The 21,110-nt window shown below is 37.8% G+C and overlaps 1 protein-coding gene across 1 annotated transcript in view; it reads right to left on the minus strand.

Moving 5' to 3' along the window:
- The window catches only part of LOC136872295 (integrin alpha-PS3), a 94,033-nt gene that overhangs the window by 50,785 nt on the left and 22,138 nt on the right, over positions 1–21,110 (minus strand). Inside the window, exons 5-6 of the mRNA XM_067146115.2 lie at positions 6,028–6,172; positions 78–297 (exon numbers count right to left, since the gene is read on the minus strand). Of these exons, the coding sequence (XP_067002216.2) occupies positions 78–297; positions 6,028–6,172 (365 nt within the window). The remainder of the gene's footprint in view (positions 1–77; positions 298–6,027; positions 6,173–21,110) is intronic.

Consider the following 21,110-nt stretch of genomic DNA (forward strand, 5'->3'; position numbering starts at 1 on the left):
TGTAAGCATTGTAGAAATAGGTAATCTAATAGACACAGTTAACAATAAATAACAGAGAAGTGTGCAATTGAAAATACCTTGCCATCTTCTTGCCTCAGTGGATTGCCTATATCACACCGTAGCTCCAGGATGCCCCGTTCCTCGTCTGTTATTTTTTCCGGACATCCTGAAGGATTGCGCTTCAGAGTGAATACTGGAATAAGGATGGCTAACTTTGTTTGGAATGCTGGTTCCTTTTTATTGAGAACATCCGTACGAATCTTGATGCTTTGCTGACTGCCAATCACAAATGGAAATCTGGACATGTAAAAGAATTCAATTATTAAATGGTGTTAAAAATAATATTTTTCAGACAAGTTTAATACTACATATTACAATGCCAACTACCTAAATCCAAATCCAAACAAGATCTGGGCAAATACACTATAGAGAATACATGCTACTTTGCGAGATATCGCAAGACATTGATTGCCAGCTCACCTAGCAGGACGGCCTTCAAACTAAGTGTAGTAGTACACTATATGCTACGAATTATGCCAAAAGTGTTAGGTTCCAAGTCGTCTTTAATTAATAAGTGGTTACAGGAGTTTCCCCACTTCACATCGGATGGTAAAAATATTCTGTGATGTTTGCAGCAAAGAGGTGAGTGAATTTTATATTTACCCTTAACGAGTTATTATCAATTTAGAAAAATACACATGGTATTGTTATTGATGCCTAATAAAATATGTAAAATAGAAGCTGCCTAAAAATATTTTAGAACTTATTTGACAGTCTATTTTAGGCACCAAAATAACATTTAAGCACCTAAAACTCTGTTTCTGTGATGGTTGGAAGTTTAGTGTGTTGTCTGAATATGAAGAGAAACATGTTGGAACAAAATAAACCCCAGTCCCCAAGCCAGAAGAATTAATTAGATGCGATTAAAATCACTGATCTAGCCGGGAATAGAGTCTGGGACCTTCTGAACCGAAGACCTCAATGCTGACCATTCAGCTAAGGATTCAGACAAAACAAAATCATTGTTGAGTTTCATTATTTGTATCAGTTTTAACATGCAACTTTTGCAGTTTTAATCTTGCCACCTGGTGGCCATGATCATTAAGGCATTGACATCTAAGAGGTCTGACACCATGGTTAAGCTCAAATCTCGCTGGTTGAAAAAATTTTTACCATCAGAATGTTGGCCGGCAGGGTAGGAGAGGTGATGGTATACAATTTCTAATCACTAGATTGCATGCCAAAAGCCTGGATTAAATTCCAAACCTCTCCACAATGCTAATATGGAGTGAGGCATATGATGCTGTTGATGGTGATTCGTCTGTCATATGGTGAAGTTAAGCCTTGAGCAGACCCCTTTGTGCTACTCGACAGGAGTGGGCTATGTGCTGGCACCGGGTTGCACCCTCTCCCTTCCTACTATCATATATCACGTCATTCATTTCGTCTCATTAAATCCTCTGATGAGGCTGACGTCAGGAGGGGCATCTGGTCATAAAAAAGACTGCCACAACAGATTCATCTCACCTCATATCCGACCAGAGAAACGGGACAAGGGTTAGACAGAGAAACAAACAAATTTTGCCGCCTGATGTTTAAGATCGGGCCGCCAGGTGTGTCTATAGCGTATTTGATCTGGATTGCACTTTTCCACCATGAGGTCAATGTTGAAGGGGAAGAAAATCAATTAGAATTCATCCCTGTCATTTGCTACCTAGTCGATCTTTATTCTTCCCTAATATACAAATTACATTGCCAGTCTGTTGCAATGAAGGTAAAAAGAACGTCATGCATGTCCATTTACTGTACATATTGCTGCTTTAGCACTCTGCAGCTGAGTATACCTCTCTTATATGGTTGAACTCAGCCCACTGCAAACAGCTGACACAACCTTGAATACAGTAGTGGCTAGCACAGAAAATCAGTTGTGTGCTATAACCCATCCTCCCAACAAGAATAAAAATATTTAGAAACATATAGAAACACTCATTCAATGACGATAAATAAAGTCCATATGTCGCTCCTTCTTGCTGCAGAATTTGTCAATCATCTTGGCGTTGAACCCCTCCATGCTGGAGACCATGTTCTTCTCACTTAGTCTTTCTTGTGACATGGTGTTCCGCAGGAAGGTGTTGATCATCTTCAGTGATGAGTCACACCTCTCAGGCTCTGAAGTAGTCATGAGTGTTATTACTAATATCCTCAGAAGCTTAGTTATTTGGTATAATGTACCTTGCAGATTACTAGAAATTATGAACTACAGAAGTGGGACTGCCTCACCAATATTCTTAAAATCTGGCATACAACACAGAACCAACAGTTCTGTTCTAAGTCTTTTCTTTTCTAGCATGCTATAGGGCTGGACAGTCACACAAAGTTCTTTATCCAGAAACATTTTGAAAAATTGTTCAAAGTTGGTGGACTCTAATTTTGCTCCTTCCAGGTGATCCAAGGTTTGGAAGTGATCATGAGCCTCATGTGTTATTCGATTGCACACTTCATTGGCATCAGTACGCCGACATGATAGCTTTCATCATTCAACACTTTATATAATAAATAACTGATGATGAACTGTACTGATGATGATTCCTAGGGAATTGAAACCAGTTTTCACTTAATAAATATTATGTATTATATAAAGTGTTGAATGGTGGAACATCCCTCAATTGATTCCTATTATACAAGTTAAACGTCAACATGGAAATGAAAGTTATAAATTATGATAAACATTGAGGGTTTTTCGAGTGCCAAAGAGACCCTATTGGCTGACTTGTGTAAGGAATGTAAATGTGACATTCTTCTAGTGCAAGAGACTCACCGGGGCTACAACAGCCATCGACCGAAAATCGCAGGCATGGAGCTTGTTCTGGAAAGGCCCCATGATAAATACGGTAGTGCCATTTTCACCAGACCAAACCTAAATATCACATCAACCTCACTAACTGAAAGGGATGATATTGAGATTCTTTCTGTATGTACGCCACACTTTAGTGTTACTTCTGTATACAAGCCTCCTAATGTTGACTTCACGTTTGAAGAACCTACTAACTTTAAGTACCAGGGCATAAATTTCATCCTTGGCGATTACAACTGTCGAAGCACATCTTGGGGATACCCAGATTCAGATACCAATGGAGATAAACTGGAAACCTGGGCAGAGAATCATGATCTTCATCTAATTCATGATCCAAAACTACCAGCATCCTTCAATAGCGGTCGGTGGAAGAGAGGCTACAACCCGACAATATTTTCGTGTCATCAAAAGTTGCTGGGAGTTGTGTGAAGATGATGGGTAAGCCTATCCCATCTACCCAACATAGACCTGTAATCTGCAAAGTGAATGCCATGGTAGTGCCAGAGGAGGTACCTTTCAAGCGAAGGTTTAATTTTCAGAAGGCCAATTGGGAAAGATTCACCAACGAGCTTGATATAGAAGTTGCCAAGATCCCACCGAAACCTGAGATGTACGAGGCATTTGTCAAATGCGTCCAGACAGCCTCTAGAAGGACCATTCCAAGAGGTTGTAGAACAAATTACATACCAGGAATGACTGATGACAGCAAACAGCTGATGAACCATTACAAAGATCTTTTTGAGGCTGACCCATTTGCTGATGAAACTATCCAGGTTGGTGAGGAATTGATGCAAACTATCTCAGCAAATCGCAAAGTTAAGTGGACCTCACTGGTTGAGAATCTGGACATGAAGTTGAACAGTAGGCGAGCCTGGAATCTCCTGAAAAACCTCAGCGGTGACCCAACAAAACCTAGAAACGTCACCACAATTACAGCTGACCAGATTGCAACCCAATTACTCATGAACGGGAAGATTAAAGGTCGGAGTACACGGGAGCAACTGGAACGAACCCCAGGAAGTGAAAACCAAAATCTCCAAGAACCCTTCACCTTGGATGAGCTAGAGTCTGTCATCTCCACCTTGAAATTAAATAAGGCTGCTGGCATCGATGATATCAGAGTAGAACAGATCAAGAAATTCGGCAGGACTACTCTGCAATGGCTGCTTACAATGATTAATGAGTGTGTATCTAAGCTTTATATTCCCAAGCTCTGGAGGAAAGCTCGAGTGGTTGCACTACTTAAGCCTGGTAAGGAGCCAAACGATCCTAAAAACTTTCGCCCAGTATCATTGTTATGCCATTGTTTCAAGATCTTCGAGCGCCTTATCCTTAACCGAATTAGTGGCATCCTCGAAGGAAAGTTCATTCCTCAACAAGCTGGTTTTCGACCTGGAAAGTCATGCTGCAGTCAAATCCTGAACCTTACCCAACACATCGAGGATGGTTTTGAACAGCGTAAGGTAACTGGAGTTGCCTTTGTTGACTTAACAGCTGCCTATGACACCATCAACCACAGGAAGTTACTGAGGAAAATTTACCAGCTCACTAATGATTATCAACTAACATCCCTTATTGGCATTCTCCTGCAGAATAGAAGATTCCAAGTCTCTCTCCATGGTAAGAAGAGCAAATGGCGCGTACAAAAGAACGGTTTACCTCAAGGCAGTGTGCTAGCCCCTGTGCTCTTTAACATTTATACTAATGATCAACCCATTATGGAACATACCAGGCTTTTCATCTATGCCGACGATACTGCAGTGGCTGCCCAAGGAAAGACATTTGAAGAGGTGGAGGAAAAGTTGACTTCTGCACTAGATACTCTTGGCTCTTACTATGAAGGCAATCATCTAAAGCCAAATCCCAACAAGACCCAGGTGTGCGCATTTCACTTAAGGAATAGAGAAGCTCGGCGGGAACTGGACATTGTATGGCAAGGCAAACGACTAGAACATTGTCCAACACCTGTGTATCTAGGTGTTACTCTTGACCGAACACTGTCCTTCAAGAAACATTGCCACAACACCAGGCTGAAAGTTAGTTCACGGAACAGTATTTTGAGAAAGCTCACAGCCACCACCTGGGGAGCAAGCCCTCACGTCCTAAGAACCTCTGCTCTTGCTTTGTGTGTGTCCGCTGCAGAGTACGCTTCACCTGTGTGGAGTGCATCCACTCACACCAAGGAGGTTGACATTGCAATCAACGAGACCGTACGTATCTTGTCGGGATGTCTGAAGCCAACCCCAGTTGACAAACTCTACCCACTTGTTGGAATAGCTCCCCCCGCTATCAGAAGGGTTGTTGCTGCTGATGCAGAGAGGACAAAGCAGACTAATGATTCTCGCCACCCACTGCATGATCACCAGGCTGTAGTCTGTCGACTGAAGTCGAGAAAGAGCTTCATCACCAGGACTCAACCACTGGTAGGAACACCTGAGTATAACCGCATCACCAGGTGGAAGAACATGCTGCCGCCTGATACTCCTGCAAAGGAAGAGCTAGCTCCAGGAAATGACCTGCCCTACCCTATTTGGAGATCACTTAATCGTCTTAGGTGGGCGTACCTCTTTGCAAGACCAACATGCAAAAATGGGCCATACTTCCAGCTGATGGAGACGCATCCTGCGAGTGTGGTGTAACACAAGATCCGAACCACCTGACCATTTGTCCCCTACTAGAACATCCCTGCACTACATAGGACCTAATCGAGGCGAATAACAAGGCCATCGGAGTTGCTACATTTTGGAAATGCTGACCGGACACGGAATGATGATGATGATAGCTTCCTGCGCTTGTTTTCTGAGGCACACGTCTCTTCAGAAATACTGGTAGTGCATTGTGGTGTTGCTATTTCCATTTTCCCTTCTGTATATCATCAGACACACAAGCACAATGATTTAAAGTCAATTAAAAATAAATTGCATATCCAGTCAAATGAAACAGTTCCTGATGGTATGGAAGAATGGTTCAATCAACAACCAGGTGGCTGGGGTGATTATCTGTAGACTCTTTCAAACTATCATCAGTATGCCGTCATTTTGATATGGACTATGTTGTCCAATACTTACACTGCAATGTTCTAGGCACAAGTCTATGTTTCAATTGAACAACACTTATGTATATATCTATATGTGTTTATTTCTATAGATAAATAAGAATGTTCAATAGCTTACGTGATGTTAACAAAGTTGGCAGAGAGACTGAGATCTGTCATGCAGAGGGAGCCATTGTTACAGCCTATGGAGTATGGCACCTTCCACAAGATAGAATGCTTATGAGCTGGATCTAGTATAGGGCAGTCCTTGCAGAAATATTCACCTAGACACAAACATTAATGAGGATATTATATTAAGTCTGTATAACAAAATTTATTCATTCTGAAAATTGCCCCTAGGACATAAATGTAGAAAAATCTAGTTCACAAAATGTATGGAAAGGAAAAGGATATGTTAATGGTAAAATCAATATATTGCTGCTGTTATGCTAAGGCTGAAGTGGATTAAAGAGAGAGAGAGAGAATGATTTAAAACAGAAATTAGAGCAGAGGCAAGGAAATTCACTTTTATCATCACCGTTTATAATAATAATAATAATAATAATAATAATAATAATAATAATAATAATAATAATAATAATAATTTATGTAACAAGCCTGATGAAGCACTAAAATGTTCTGCACCAAGTCCAACTTGCCAGTTCACTTGGTTTGGTATTTCACAACTTTTGGTTGAAAATAGCTTTAAGATTGCTCTCGCTACCCCAGGGGGGGGCATTCCAACTCCCGCGCTTTGCTTCCAGTGTAACATCGCCTCATGCTGACATCATGTGGAGGTCTCCTGTCGGCAGCTATTGCGGTGAACGATAAGGAACTCGCTTTCAGTATAGGTCTATTTTGCGGTATGCAGTCTTGTAACATTTTCCGTATTGTGTTGATTGTTGTGTTAAAGATGAGTAAGATTTTTAAATATAAAGTTAATTGTACTAATTGGGGATCGAAAACAACTGGTGTCTTGTACCACAGATTTCCAAAACAACGTGTGGAGCGCAGTAAATTACAAGGAGTCTGAAAAGATCGCGGTTTTGACATTTGATGAAACGAATAAAGATGGACATATTTCATACGATTCATCTGATGACTGCATACTAGGGCCTCACAGCAACATCCAGGTAGCGATGGTTCGAGGGCTCTTTGCTGCATGGAAGCAACCCATTTTTTATGATTTCGATGTGACAATGACTTCAGAGTTGTTAAGAAACATAATTAGTAAACTTGAGGCTTGTGATTTTCAGATTGTTGCAGTAACTTGTGACATGGGGGGCAAAAATACCAAAGTGTGGAAGGAACTAAACGTACACAAGGACAAGAGCTTTTTTGCCAATCCAGTGGATGAGAAAAGGAAGGTTTGGGTGTTCTGTGATATACCCCTCCTCTTGAAATTATTGAGAAACCACTTTTTAGAGGAAGGTTTGACATTAGCTGATGGTTTAGAATTTCAGAAGAAGACAATAGAACACCTATTACAAACTCAAACAGGGGACTTATCAACTACACATCATATTAATGAGGCTCATCTGAGTGTAACAGACAGATCCCGTCAGAATGTGAGAATGGTTGCGCAGTTATTTTCCAGGCGCACAGCTCTGGCAGTGCGGTATACTTATACAGCTTAAACTTAAGGAGACTGGAAAATATTCTGAAGTGCTTTCTGGTGGTGATTACACAAGTGAGATTTGATAAACGGAAAACTTTACTTCTGTTTCAGAAGGGGTTCTTAATATCCATAAACTCTCTCTTAGGACTTTTTGAAGACATGAAACATGCAAATCTACATATATAAAATAACTTGTCCTGACTGACTGACTGACTGACTGACTGATTCATCATTGCCGAGCTAAAACTACTGGACATAAAGAAATGAAATTTTGGGGATACATTCATATTAAGATGTAGGTGCTCGCTAAGAGAGGATTTTTGGATATTCCGTCACTAAGGGGGTGAAAAGGGGGATGAAATTTTAAAATGAGTGTATCTATATCTCAAAACTTTAAAAGTTTACAGATGTAAAAATTGGTATTTAGAATCATCTTTAAAAATAAGTAACACGTATTTTTTTGTTTTTGGAAAATCCAATTAGAGGGGGTGGGGTTGAAAAGGGGGTGAATTTTAAAAATGAGTTTATCTATATCTCAAAACTTTGAAAGTTTACAGATGTAAAAATTGGTATTAAGAATCTTCATTAAAAATAAAGAAACATGTATATTTTTGTTTTTGGAAAATCCCAATAGGAGGGGTGAAAAGGGGTGAAAAATGGGATGAGTGCCTTTAATCAGGATATCGGTACTTATATCTCAGAAACTGAGGATATTACAGACCTGAAAATTGGTACTTTTAATCTCTTTTAAAAATAAAGGAACACATATTTTTTTGTTTTTGGAAAATCCAATTAAAGGGGGTGGGGGTGAAAAGGGAGTGAATTTTTAAAATGAGTTTATCTATATCTCAAAACTTTGAAAGTTTACAGATGTAAAAATTGGTATTAAGAATCTTCATTAAAAATAAAGAAACACGTATTTTTTTGTTTTTGGAAAATCCCAATAGGAGGGGTGAAAAGGGGTGAAAAATGGGATGAGTGCCTTTAATGAGGATACTTATATCTCAGAAACTGATGATATTACAGACCTGAAAATTGGCATTTGAGATCTACTTTAAAAATAAAGAAACACATGTTTTTTGTTTTTGGAAAATACAATTAATGGGGGCGGGGGTGAAAAGGGGGTGAATTTTTAAAATGAGTGTATCTATATCTCAAAACTTTTAAAGTTTATAGATGTAAAAATTGGTATTTAGGATCTCCTTTAAAAATAAGAAAACACGTATTTTTTTGTTTTTGGAAAATCCAATTAATGGCGGTTAAACAGGAGTGACAAATTGGGGTGAATTTTTTGAAAGACTATATCTACAGAATATCTGAGAAACGTAGAATGTTACGGACGTAAAAAGTGGTATTTGGAATCTCCTGTATGTATAAAGAAACATAGGTGATTTGTTTTTGGAAACTCCTCTTAAGGGGAACTAAAACGGGGGTGAAATTTTAAAATGAGAATTTATACAATATATCTCAAAAAACTTAACATGCTACAGAAGTGAAAAATGGTATTTTTAATCTCTATTAAAAATTAAGAAACATGTATTTTTAGTTTTTGGAATTACCACTTGGGTGGAGGGGGATAAAAGTGACTGAAAATGGTGTTGAATTCTTTTAATTAGGCTACTGTTATCTCAAAAATGAAGATGTTACAGACGTGAAATTTGATATTTGGAATCTGCTTTAAAAGTAAAGAAACACGTATTCTCGGAAAATACGATGAATGAGGGGTGGGAGGTGAAAGAATTGAAAAATTAATTAACTTAATTGTATGAGAATACTTACATATAATAAAAACTACTGGACATAAAGAAATGAAATTTTGGGGATACATTCATATTAATATGTAGGTGCTTGCTAAAAGAGGATTTTTGGATATTCCATCATTAAGGGGTGAAAAGGGGGATGAAATTTTAAAATGAGTGTATCTATATCTCAAAACTTTAAAAGTTGTTAGGGCCTACAGACATGAAAATTGATAATTGGATTTCCTTTAAAAACAAGAAAAAACCGTTTTGCTGGGGGGAATCATCTTGGGGGGCGGGAGTGAAAAGGAGTTGAATTCCTTTCATGAGGACACATAAATCAAAAACTGACGAAGTTAGAGTCGTGATAATTGGTATTTAGAAGATCCTTTACTATTAAAGAAACAAGTATTTTTTGCCGGATAATTCACTTAGCGGTGGGGGAGTGTGAAAGTGAAAAAAAAGTTAGTTATTTTTATCTCAAAACTGAAGGTAATAGACATGAACATTGGGGTTTTGAATCTCCTTTAAACATAAAGAAACACACCTTATTTTATTATTTTTTTGTGGGGGGAGTATTAGACGTAACGGCGGTGGGGTGTAAAAGGATGTGAGACCAATTGATTTTACTGTTCATAATGTATTTTTCAGGAGCCTCCATTGCTCAGGCAGCAGCACGCCGGCCTCTCACAGCTGGGTTCCATGGTTCAAATCCCGGTCTCTCCATGTGACATTTGTGCTGGACAAAACGGAGGCGGGACAGGATTTTCTCCAGATACTCTGGTTTTCCCTGTCATCATTCATTCCAGCAACACTGTCCAATATAATTTCATTTCATTTGTCATTCGTTAATCATTGCCCCATAGGAGTGTGACAGGCTTCGGCAGCCGGCACAATTCCTATTGTTGCCGCTAGATGGGGGCTTTATTCATTCCATTCCTGACCCTGTCGAATGATTGGAAACAGTCTGCAGATTTTCGATGTACTTATTCTGATCATGAACCAATCCTTTTTAATCTTTCCTGGGTTCGTTTACAAGAGCCACCTTTTCCTTCGGAGAATGTTCTTAGATTACAGTAGATTCTCCTGGCATATAAATAAAAATTTAAACACATTTGAAATAAACGATAGGAATGAGATTGACCGTCCAATTTTTCACCTCTTTAACAAGGTGAATAATGCACGGAAGTAGAGAATGTCATTCGTATCGCCAGAAATCCTTCACACGTGCCTATGTGCGACAATGGTGCTGGTCACATTGTCAACAATGACAATGGCAGCAGATGTATTGCATCTTGCTGTGGGGTGAAGAACATCTTCTATAATAATAATAATAATAATAATAATAATAATAATAATAATAATAATAATAATAATAATAATAATAATAACAACAACAACAACAACAATGTTCTGGACCGTCGTCAAATATGCGAACTGCGCTGGAAACGGGTCCTGGATGGGTAATGACTAAGAATTCAGTCTGGCCGCGGGTTCAGTATCATGAAGGCACCCAAGACGACACCACGCTGGATCTCCTCAAGGATTTGATCCATATTAAAAATGCTTATAGGAAAAGATGGCAAAGATTTGGGGACCCAACTGACCGGGTGGAATACCTGGACCTAGCCTGGGAAGTACGAAATCGATTGCTGGAAAGAAAGATTGAAAAATGGGAGGAAACTCGCCATAATTTATTAGAAAACGAGTTAGTTCGTGAATTTCGGCGTATTCTCTCAGAAAATGAGTCAGATCGCAAATTTCGGTGGATTATATATAAAACAATAAGCATTCAATTCTAAATTTCAGTATAATACCGCAGTGAAGCACGGGTATCTTGCTAGTATCATTATAATTATATAAAATAACTTGTCCTGACTGACTGACTGACTGATTCATTATAGCTGAGCCAAAACTACTGGGCATAAAGAAATGAAATTTTGGGGATACATTCATATTAAGATGTAGGTGCTCACTAAGAGAGGATTTTGGAATATTCCATCGCTAAGGGGGTGGAAAGGGGGTTGAAATTTAAAAATGAGTGTGTCTATATCTCAAAACTTTAAAAGTTTACAGATGTAAAAATTGGTATTTAGAATCTTATTTAACAATAAGTAAAAACGTATGTTTTGTTTTTGAAAATCCCAATAGGAGGGGTGAAAAAGGGTGAAAAAGAGGTTGAATGCCTTTAATGAGGATACCAGTAGTTATATCTCAGAAACTGAAGATATTACAGACCTGAAAATTGGTGTTTGGGATCTCCTTTAAAAATAAAGAGACACATATTTTTTGTTTTTGGAAAATCCAATTAAAGGGGTGGGGGTGAAAAGGGGTTGAATTTTTAAAATGAGTGTATCTATATCTCAAAACTTTAAAAGTTTGCACATGTAAAAATTTATATTTAGAATCTCCTCTTTAAAAATAAAGGAACACATGTTTCTTAGTTTTTGTTTTCTGTAAATCCCAATAGGAGGGGAGTAAAAGGATGAATAATGGGTTGAATGCCTTTAATGAGGATATATATATCTCAGAAACTTAAGACATTACAGAACTGAAAATTAGTGTATGGGATCTCCTTTAAAAATATAAAAACACATGTTTTCTTGTTTTTGGGAAATCCAATTAATGGCGGTTAAACAGGAGTGACAAATTGGTGAAAAACGTAAAATGTTACAGACGTAAAACCTAGTATTTAGAATCTCCTGTAAATGTAAAGGAAGATAGGTGATTTGTCTTTGGAAACTCCTCTTAAGGGGAACTAAAAAGGGGGTGAAATTTTAAAATGAGAATTTATACAGTACTGGTATATCTAAAAAACTTAACATGATACAAAAGTAAAAAAATGGTAATTTTTTTATCTCTATTAAAAATAAAGAAACGTGTATTTTTAGTTTTTGAAAATACCACTTGGGTGGAGTGGGGGGGGGGGGGGGGGGTTAAAAGTGACTGAAAATGGTGTTGAATGATTTTAATTAGGCTACTGATATCTCAAAAATGAAGATGTTACAGATCTGAAATTTGATATTTGGAATCTGCTTTAAAAGTAAAGAAACATATATTCTCGGAAAATCCAATGGCGGGGGGGGGAGGTGAAATAATTGAAAAATTAATTGACTTAATTGTATGAGAATACTTACATATAATAAAAATTATAGTTGTTACAGACATCAAAATTGGTTTTTGAATCTCCTTTAAAAACAAAGAAAAAACATTTTTGGTTGGGGGGAACCCTCTTGGGGGGGCAGGAGTGAAAAGGAGTTGAATTCCTTTCATGATGACACATAAATCAAAAACTGAAGAAGTTAGAGTCATGCTAATTGGTATTTATAAGATCCTTTACTATTAAAGAAACAAGTATTTTTTTTTTTCGGAAAATTAACTTGGGGGGGGGGGGGAGGGGGAGGAGTGTGAAAGGAAGTGAAAAAAGTGAATTATCTTTATGGGGATACTTATATCTCAAAAGTGAAGGTAATAGATGTGAACATTGGTGTTTAGAATCTCCTTTAAACATAAAGGAACACGCCTTCTTTTTTTGGGGGGGGGGCCTAAATAAACTAAATGGTGGTGGGATGTAAAAGAAGGTGAGACCAATTGATTTTACTGTTCATAATGTACTTATAAGGAGTCTCTGTTGCTCAGGCGGCAGCGCGCAAGCCTCTCACAGCTGGGGTCCGTGGTTCAAACCCCGGTCACTCCATGTGATATTCGTTCTGGACAAAACAGAGGTGGGACAGGTTTTTCTCCGGATACTCCGGTTTTCCCTGTCATCGTTCATTCCAGCAACAGTGTCCAATATGATTTCATGTCATTTGCCATTCATTAATCATTGCCCCAGAGGAGTGCGACAGGCTTCAGCAGCTGGCACAATTCCTATTGTCGCCGCTAGTTGGGGGCTTTATTCATTCCATTCCTGACCCTGTCAAATGACTGGAAACAGTCTGTAGATTTTTGATGTACTTATTCTGATCATGAACCAATCCTTTTTAATCTTTCCTGGGTTCGTTTACAAGAGCCACCTTTTCCTTCAGAGAACATTCTTAGATTACAGTAGATTCTCCTGGCATATAAATAAAATTTTTAACACATTTGAAATAAACGATAGGAATGAGATTGACCGTCCAATTATTCACCTCTATAATAAGGTGAATAATGCACGGAAGTAGAGAATGTCATATGTATCTCCAGAAATCCCGCACACGTGCCTACGCGTGACAATGGTGCCAGTCACATTGTCAACAATGACAATGGCAGCAGATGTAATTTACCGCCAAGTAGCGGTATTGCATCTTGCTGTGGGGTGTAGAACATCTTCTATAATAATAATAATAATAATAATAATAATAATAATAATAATAATAATAATAATAATAATAATAATAATAATAATAATAATAATAATAATAATAATAATAATAATAATAATAATAATAATAATAATAATAATAATAATAATAATAATAATAATAATAATAATAATAATAATAATAATAATAATAATAATAATAATAATAATAATAATAATAATAATAATAATAATAATAATAATAATAATAATAATAATAATAATAATAATAATAATAACAATAACAATAATTATGTTCTGGACCGTCGTCAAATATGCGGACCATGCTAGAAACGGGTCCTGGACGGGTAATGACTAAGAATGCAGTCCAGCAGCGGGTTCAGTATTGCCAAGGCACCCAAGACGACACCACGCCGGATCTCTTGAAGGATTTCATCCATATTAAAAATGCTTATAGGAAAAGATGGCAAAGATTTAGGGACCCAACTGACCAGGTGGAATACCTGGACCTAGCCCGGGAAGTACGAAATTCATTGCTGGGAAGAAAGATTGAAAAATGGGAGGAAACTTGCCGTAATCTATTAGAAAACGAGTCAGATAGCGAATTTTGGCAGATTCTCTCAGAAAAAAGTCAGATCACGAATTTCGGCGGATTTTATATAAAACAATAAACATTCAATTATAAATTTCAGTATATTACCGTAGCGAAGCATGGGTATCTTGCTAGTGTCTTATATTTTAACTGCCAGATTAAACTAAGACTGCTTGGAGATTTTTTCCACGTGTCCATGGCTTAGAAGTTTTTTATAGCAATCCGTCCCCTTTTGAAGTTCGTAACAGAATTTGACTTCTATTACAGGAAGTAATGAAATCCCTCTGTCATGTAATGTGTCAGTGGAAGTTGAAAATAATCATCGCCGAGTGATACGGGTATTTTTCTTCCTGATGCTGATAATGAGGAAGATTTCTTGAGCTTCATAAGCAATGAACTTTGTATAGATGTTTTTGAGGGGCCATTAACACCTGTACCCGTAGATGAACAGGAAGTAATGTTGGAGTTGTTAAGGATGGAAGACTTGAGCCAGGACTGCGAAACTGAAGACGTAAACCAGGATGCAATTAAATATCTTGCAGGCTACTTGGCATTGATGATAGCTTGGGTGATAAAGGTGAAATGTTTGCCTTGCCACAGGAAGTGCCTTACGAGTGGTTATCAATCATTTCAAACTGAAGAATGGTATCAAAAAGTTATGCACTGTTTGTTAGTTTTTACGGGCCTTATATTTCTAAATGTAAAAGAGTAATGCAGACTTTGACTTCTATAATAAAATCAAAATGTTCAGAACTTGACGAGAATTTTATATCGCTGTACGTCAGGACTAGGTTTTTCATTAGAATACGTCACCTCAACATAAAACATCATATAGATGCTATAATGAAGTATTCAGCGAAAAAGAGCCAACTGTGGGGAGCTTCAGCTTCTTCAATAACTTCCTAAGTCATCAAAACGTGAGTTTTAAATGCAATTAAATCAATAACTATTCCAGTGTTTCTATATATGTATTGTCCTTACAGCTGGCTTTTAAGATATAATTACTCAGAGTTTCTTCTATCTATCAACAATATTATATCACTGATTGCAGGTGGTATGTTAAGTACCACTTTATTATAATAAGGCCAACCTTTTAATTATTTATAAGAAATTGAACTTATTTTTCCTAATTATCGAAGTTTACTTGGCGAACAAAATGGAATTCGATGGGGAGCTATCAATATTAATGGGGCTTATGGAAGAAAGAAGGTAGAACTGGCTGAGTCACCAAAGAGGATGCATCTGGATGTGCTAGGAGTAAGTGATATTCGGGTAAGGGGAGATAATGAGGAAGAGATAGGAGATTATAAAGTGTACTTGACGGGTGTTAGAAAGGGAAGGGCAGAGTCTGGGGTAGGGCTCTTTATCAGCAATACCATTGCACGCAACATAGTTTCTGTTAGGCACGTAAATGAGCGAATGATGTGGGTAGATTTGTCAGTTGGAGGAATTAGGACAAGAATTGTGTCCGTATATTCAGCATGTGAGGGTGCAGATGAGGATGAAGTTGACAAGTTTTATGAAGCATTGAGTGACATCGTGGTCAGGGTCAACAGCAAGGATAGAATAGTGCTAATGGGCAATTTCAATGCGAGAGTTGGGAACAGAACTGAAGGATACGAAAGGGTGATTGGTAAATGTGGGGAAGATATGGAAGCTAATGGGAATGGGAAGTGTTTGCTGGACTTCTGTGCTAGTATGGGTTTAGCTGTTACGAATACATTCTTCAAGCATAAGGCTATTCATTGCTATACATGGGAGGCTAGGGGTACCAGATCCATAATAGACTATATCTTAACAGACTTTGAATTCAGGAAATCTGTTAGGAATGTACAAGTTTTTCGCAGATTTTTTGATGATACAGACCACTATCTGATCTGTAGTGAACTAAGTATCTCTAGGCCTAGGGTAGAGAGAGTGAAATTTGTCTGCAAATGAATAAGGGTAGAAAGTCTCCAGGATGAGGAAATTAGACAGAAGTACATGGATATGATTAGTGAGAAGTTTCGAACAGTAGACAGTAAGCAGGTTCAGGATATAGAAAGTGAATGGGTGGCATACAGGGATGCTGTAATAGAAACAGCAAGGGAATGCCTAGGAACAACTGTGTGTAAAGATGGGAAAAGGCGAACATCTTGGTGGAATGATGAAGTGAGAGCAGCCTGTAAACGTAAAAAGAAGCCTTATCAGAAATGGCTCCAAACAAGGGCCAAGGCAGACAGGGATTGGTACGTAGATGAAAGAAACAGAGCGAAACAAATAGTTGTTGAATCCAAAAAGAAGTCATGGAAAGATTTTGGTAATAACCTGGAAAGGCTAGGTCAAGCAGCAGGGAAACCTTTCTGGACAGTAATAAATAATCTTAGGAAGGGAGGGAAAAAGGAAATGAACAGTGTTTTGAGTAATTCAGGTGAACTCATAATAGATCCCAGGGAATCACTGGAGAGGTGGAGGGAATATTTTGAACATCTTCTCAATGTAAAAGGAAATCATCCTGGTGGTGTTGCAAACAGCCAAGCTCATGGGGAGAAGGAAAATGATGTTGGTGAAATTATGCTTGAGGAAGTGGAAAGGATAGTAAATAAACTCCATTGTCATAAGGTAGCAGGAATAGATGAAATTAGACCTGAAATGGTGAAGTACAATGGGAAAGCAGGGATGAAATGGCTTCATAGAGTAGTAAAATTAGCGTGGAGTGTTGGTAAGGTACCTTCAGATTGGACAAAAGCAGTAATTGCACCTATCTATAAGCAAGGGAACAGCAAGGATTGCAACAACTATCGAGGTATCTCATTGATTAGTATACCAGGCAAAGTATTCACTGGCATTCTGGAAGGGAGGGTGCGATCAGTCGTTGAGAGGAAGTTGGATGAAAACCAGTGTGGTTTCAGACCACAGAGAGGCTGTCAGGATCAGATTTTCAGTATGAGCCAGGTAATTGAAAAATGCTACGAGAGGAATAGGCAGTTGTGTTTATGTTTCGTAGGTCTAGAGAAAGCATATGACAGGGTACCAAGGGAAAAGATGTTCGCCATACTGGGGGACTATGGAATTAAAGGTAGATTATTAAAATCAATCAAAGGCATTTATGTTGACAATTGGGCTTCAGTGAGAATTGATGGTAGAATGAGTTCTTGGTTCAGGGTACTTACAGGAGTTAGACAAGGTTGTAATCTTTCACCTTTGCTGTTCATAGTTTACATGGATCATCTGCTGAAAGGTATAAAATGGCAGGAAGGGATTCAGTTAGGTGGAAATGTAGTAAGCAGTTTGGCCTATGCTGACAACTTGGTCTTTATGGCAGATTGTGCCGAAAGCCTGCAGTCTAATATCTTAGAACTTGAAAATAGGTGCAATGAGTATGGTATGAAAATTAGCCTCTCGAAGACTAAATTGATGTCAGTAGGTAAGAAATTCAACAGAATCGAATGTCGGATTGGTGATACAAAGCTAGAACAGGTCGATAATTTCAAGTATTTAGGTTGTGTGTTCTCCCAGGATGGTAATATAGTAAGTGAGATTGAATCTAGGTGTCGTAAAGCTAATGCAGTGAGCTCGCAGTTGCGATCAGCAGTATTCTGTAAGAAGGAAGTCAGCTCCCAGACGAAACTATCTTTACATCGGTCTGTTTTCAGACCAACTTTGCTTTACGGGAGCGAAAGCTGGGTAGACTCAGGATATCTTATTCATAAGTTAGAAGTAACAGACATGAAAGTAGCGTACAATGCATGTCAAACTTAATGGCCTGTAATTTTCAGCTTTATGTCTATCACCCTTTCCTTTATACACAGGGGCTACTATAGCAACTCTCCATTCATCTGGTATAGCTCCTTCGACCAAACAATAATCAAATAAGTACTTCAGATATGGTACTATATTCCAACCCATTGTCTTTAGTATATCCCCAGAAATCCGATCAATTCCAGCCGCTTTTCTAGTTTTCAACTTTTGTATCTTATTGTAAATGTCATTGTTATCATATGTAAATTTTATTACTTCTTTGGCCTTAGTCTCTTCCTCTATCTCGACATTATCCTTGTAACCAACAATCTTTACATACTGCTGACTGAATACTTCTGCCTTTTGAAGATCCTCACATACACACTCCCCTTGTTCATTAATTATTCCTGGAATGTCCTTCTTGGAACCTGTTTCTGCCTTAAAATACCTATACATACCCTTCCATTTTTCACTAAAATTTGTATGACTGCCAATTATGCTTGCCATCATGTTATCCTTAGCTGCCTTCTTTGCTAGATTCAATTTTCTAGTAAGTTCCTTCAATTTCTCCTTACTTCCACAGCCATTTCTAACTCTATTTCTTTCCAGTCTGCACCTCCTTCTTAGTCTCTTTATTTCTCTATTATAATAAGGTGGGTCTTTACAATTCCTTACCACCCTTAAAGGTACAAACCTGTTTTCGCATTCCTCAACAATTTCTTTAAACCCATCCCAGAGTCTGTTTACATTTTTATTTACCGTTTTCCACCGATCATAGTTACTTTTTAGAAACTGCCTCATACCTGCTTTATCAGCCATATGGTACTGCCTAACAGTCCTACTTTTAAGACCTTCCTTTCTATCGCATTTATTTTTAACTACCACAAAAACAGCTTCATGATCACTAATACCATCTATTACTTCAGTTTCCCTATAGAGCTCATCTGGTTTTATCAGCACCACATCCAGGATATTTTTCCCTCTGGTTGGTTCCATCACTTTCTGAATCAGCTGTCCTTCCCATATTAACTTATTTGCCATTTGTTGGTCATGCTTCCTGTCGTTCGCATTTCCTTCCCAATTTACATCTGGCAAATTCAGATCTCCCGCAACAATCACATTTCTTTCCATGTCGTTTCCCACATAGCTGACTATCCTATCAAATAATTCCGAATCCGCATCAGTGCTACCCTTTCCCGATCTGTTTGTCCTTAGAATATTTCTGGTGATTTTAAAGATGGAACCATCGTAAATGTATAAACTATGTATTTTGCCCTCGGGGACTTAGATGTGATCATGTAGGAGTAAATATAGCATAAACATTTTGTCAGGACTGCTGAATAAACATGTAAGTGTAGAAAATGTATAAGTATGAAATGTATACAAGAATTTTAGAATGGTACTTGATTTAGTTGGAGAGGATGTGTGAGCTTTTCCCTCATCATGCAACCTGTGGCGTGACAATCTTCCTCTTTAAAAATTTTGTCAAATGCTTAATTTATATTAATACTTTATGTATTTGAGTGTATGAAATGAGTCAGGCAAGTCAATTATCATAAGTGGTACTAAACATTTGTAGGTTCATGATTAGTTATATCATTTTACAGTTAGCACTCATGAACATTCAGCTGTGTATTACATATATTTACACCTGACTTATATAAAATGTTCAGGTGTGACCATGACCATAGAGACCAATGATGGTTAAAATGTCAATCCCTTCATGCCATTTGGCCACTCATGAATCGCTGTATGCACCAGTTCAAGTATCACATAAATTAAAGACAGATGAAGTTAGGCTGGGGAATTAAGCTTACTAGTTTTACCACAATCAGTCACTACTGATCTGCATTTAGGGCAGTTGCCCAGGTGGCAGATTCTCTATCTGTTGTTCTCCTAGGCTTTTCTTAAATGATTGCAAAGAAATTGGAAATTTATTGAACATCTCCCTTGGTAAATTATTCCAATCCCTAACTCCCCTTCCTATAAACGAATATTTGCCACAATTTGTCCTCTTGAATTCCAGCTTTATCTTCATATTGTGATCTTTCCTACTTCTAAAGACACCACTCAAACTTATTCATCTACTGATGTCATTCCACGCCATCTCTCCACCGACAGCTCAGAACATAACACTTAGTCGAGCAGCTCATCTCTATTCTCCCAAGTCTTCCCAGCCCAAACTTCGCAACATTTTGGAAACGCTACTCTTTTGTCGAAAATAACCCAGAACAAATTGAGCTGCTTTTCTTTGGCTTTTTTTCCAGTTCTTGAATCAAGTAATCCTGGTGAGGGTCCCATACACTGGAACCAAACTCTAGTTGTCCGGCTCCGTGGCTAAATGGTTAGCGTGCTGGACTTTGGTCATAGGGGTGCAGGGTCCGATTTCTGGCAGGGTCAGGAATTTTAATCATAATTGTTTCATTTCTCTGAACAGGCGCTGGGTGTATGTGTTGTCTTTATCATAATTTCATCCTTATCACAACGTGCAGGTTGCCTACGGACGTCAAATTGAAAGACCTGTACCTGAATGTAGGATGCTAAAAGGTTTGTTTTGTCACCTATTCAATACATATAAATTTTACAATTTAGGAATTTATTATTGATTCCACTTGAGACATGTTTCGCCCTTCATTGAGGGCATCATCAGTCAAATTATCTCCTCAAGGCAAAAATCAGGTACCTGGTTAGTAGTTGACATGCACAAATTAATACATATTATTAATACACATTACAAAAATTAAGTATGAGAAAGAGTTGTACAATAGTGATGGTTGAACATATAGGTTTATAGAATAAGAAGTCAGCACCAATGCGCAAAATTAAAATAGTAGAGTTCGGCAGTGGTGCTCTGGAGAACAGTTGACGCAATCATAGGAAAATATAAAGTTTTAAAAATATTTACATTATAACAATCAGGGGAGAAAGGGTGTAGTGCTCGGCGTCAATGTTTGTAACCAAAAATTAATGTCAATGGTTGGTAACTATACAGTATTTACATTGTCCAATTGAACAGTTGAGAATAAAGTTTTAAAAATATTTACATTATAACAATCAGGGGAGAAAGGGTGTAGTGCTCGGCGTCAATGTTTGTAACCAAAAATTAATGTCAATGGTTGGTAACTATACAGTATTTACATTGTCTAATTGAACAGTTGAGAATTTTACAATTTATATACATATTTACACAAGAGCAGCTTGGTAAGCAAGGATATTAAAAAAAAAAAAAAATCTAGTACCAAGTGCGTCC

Source organism: Anabrus simplex, chromosome 4 (assembly GCF_040414725.1).
Source record: "Anabrus simplex isolate iqAnaSimp1 chromosome 4, ASM4041472v1, whole genome shotgun sequence".
Taxonomy (NCBI): domain Eukaryota; kingdom Metazoa; phylum Arthropoda; class Insecta; order Orthoptera; family Tettigoniidae; genus Anabrus; species Anabrus simplex.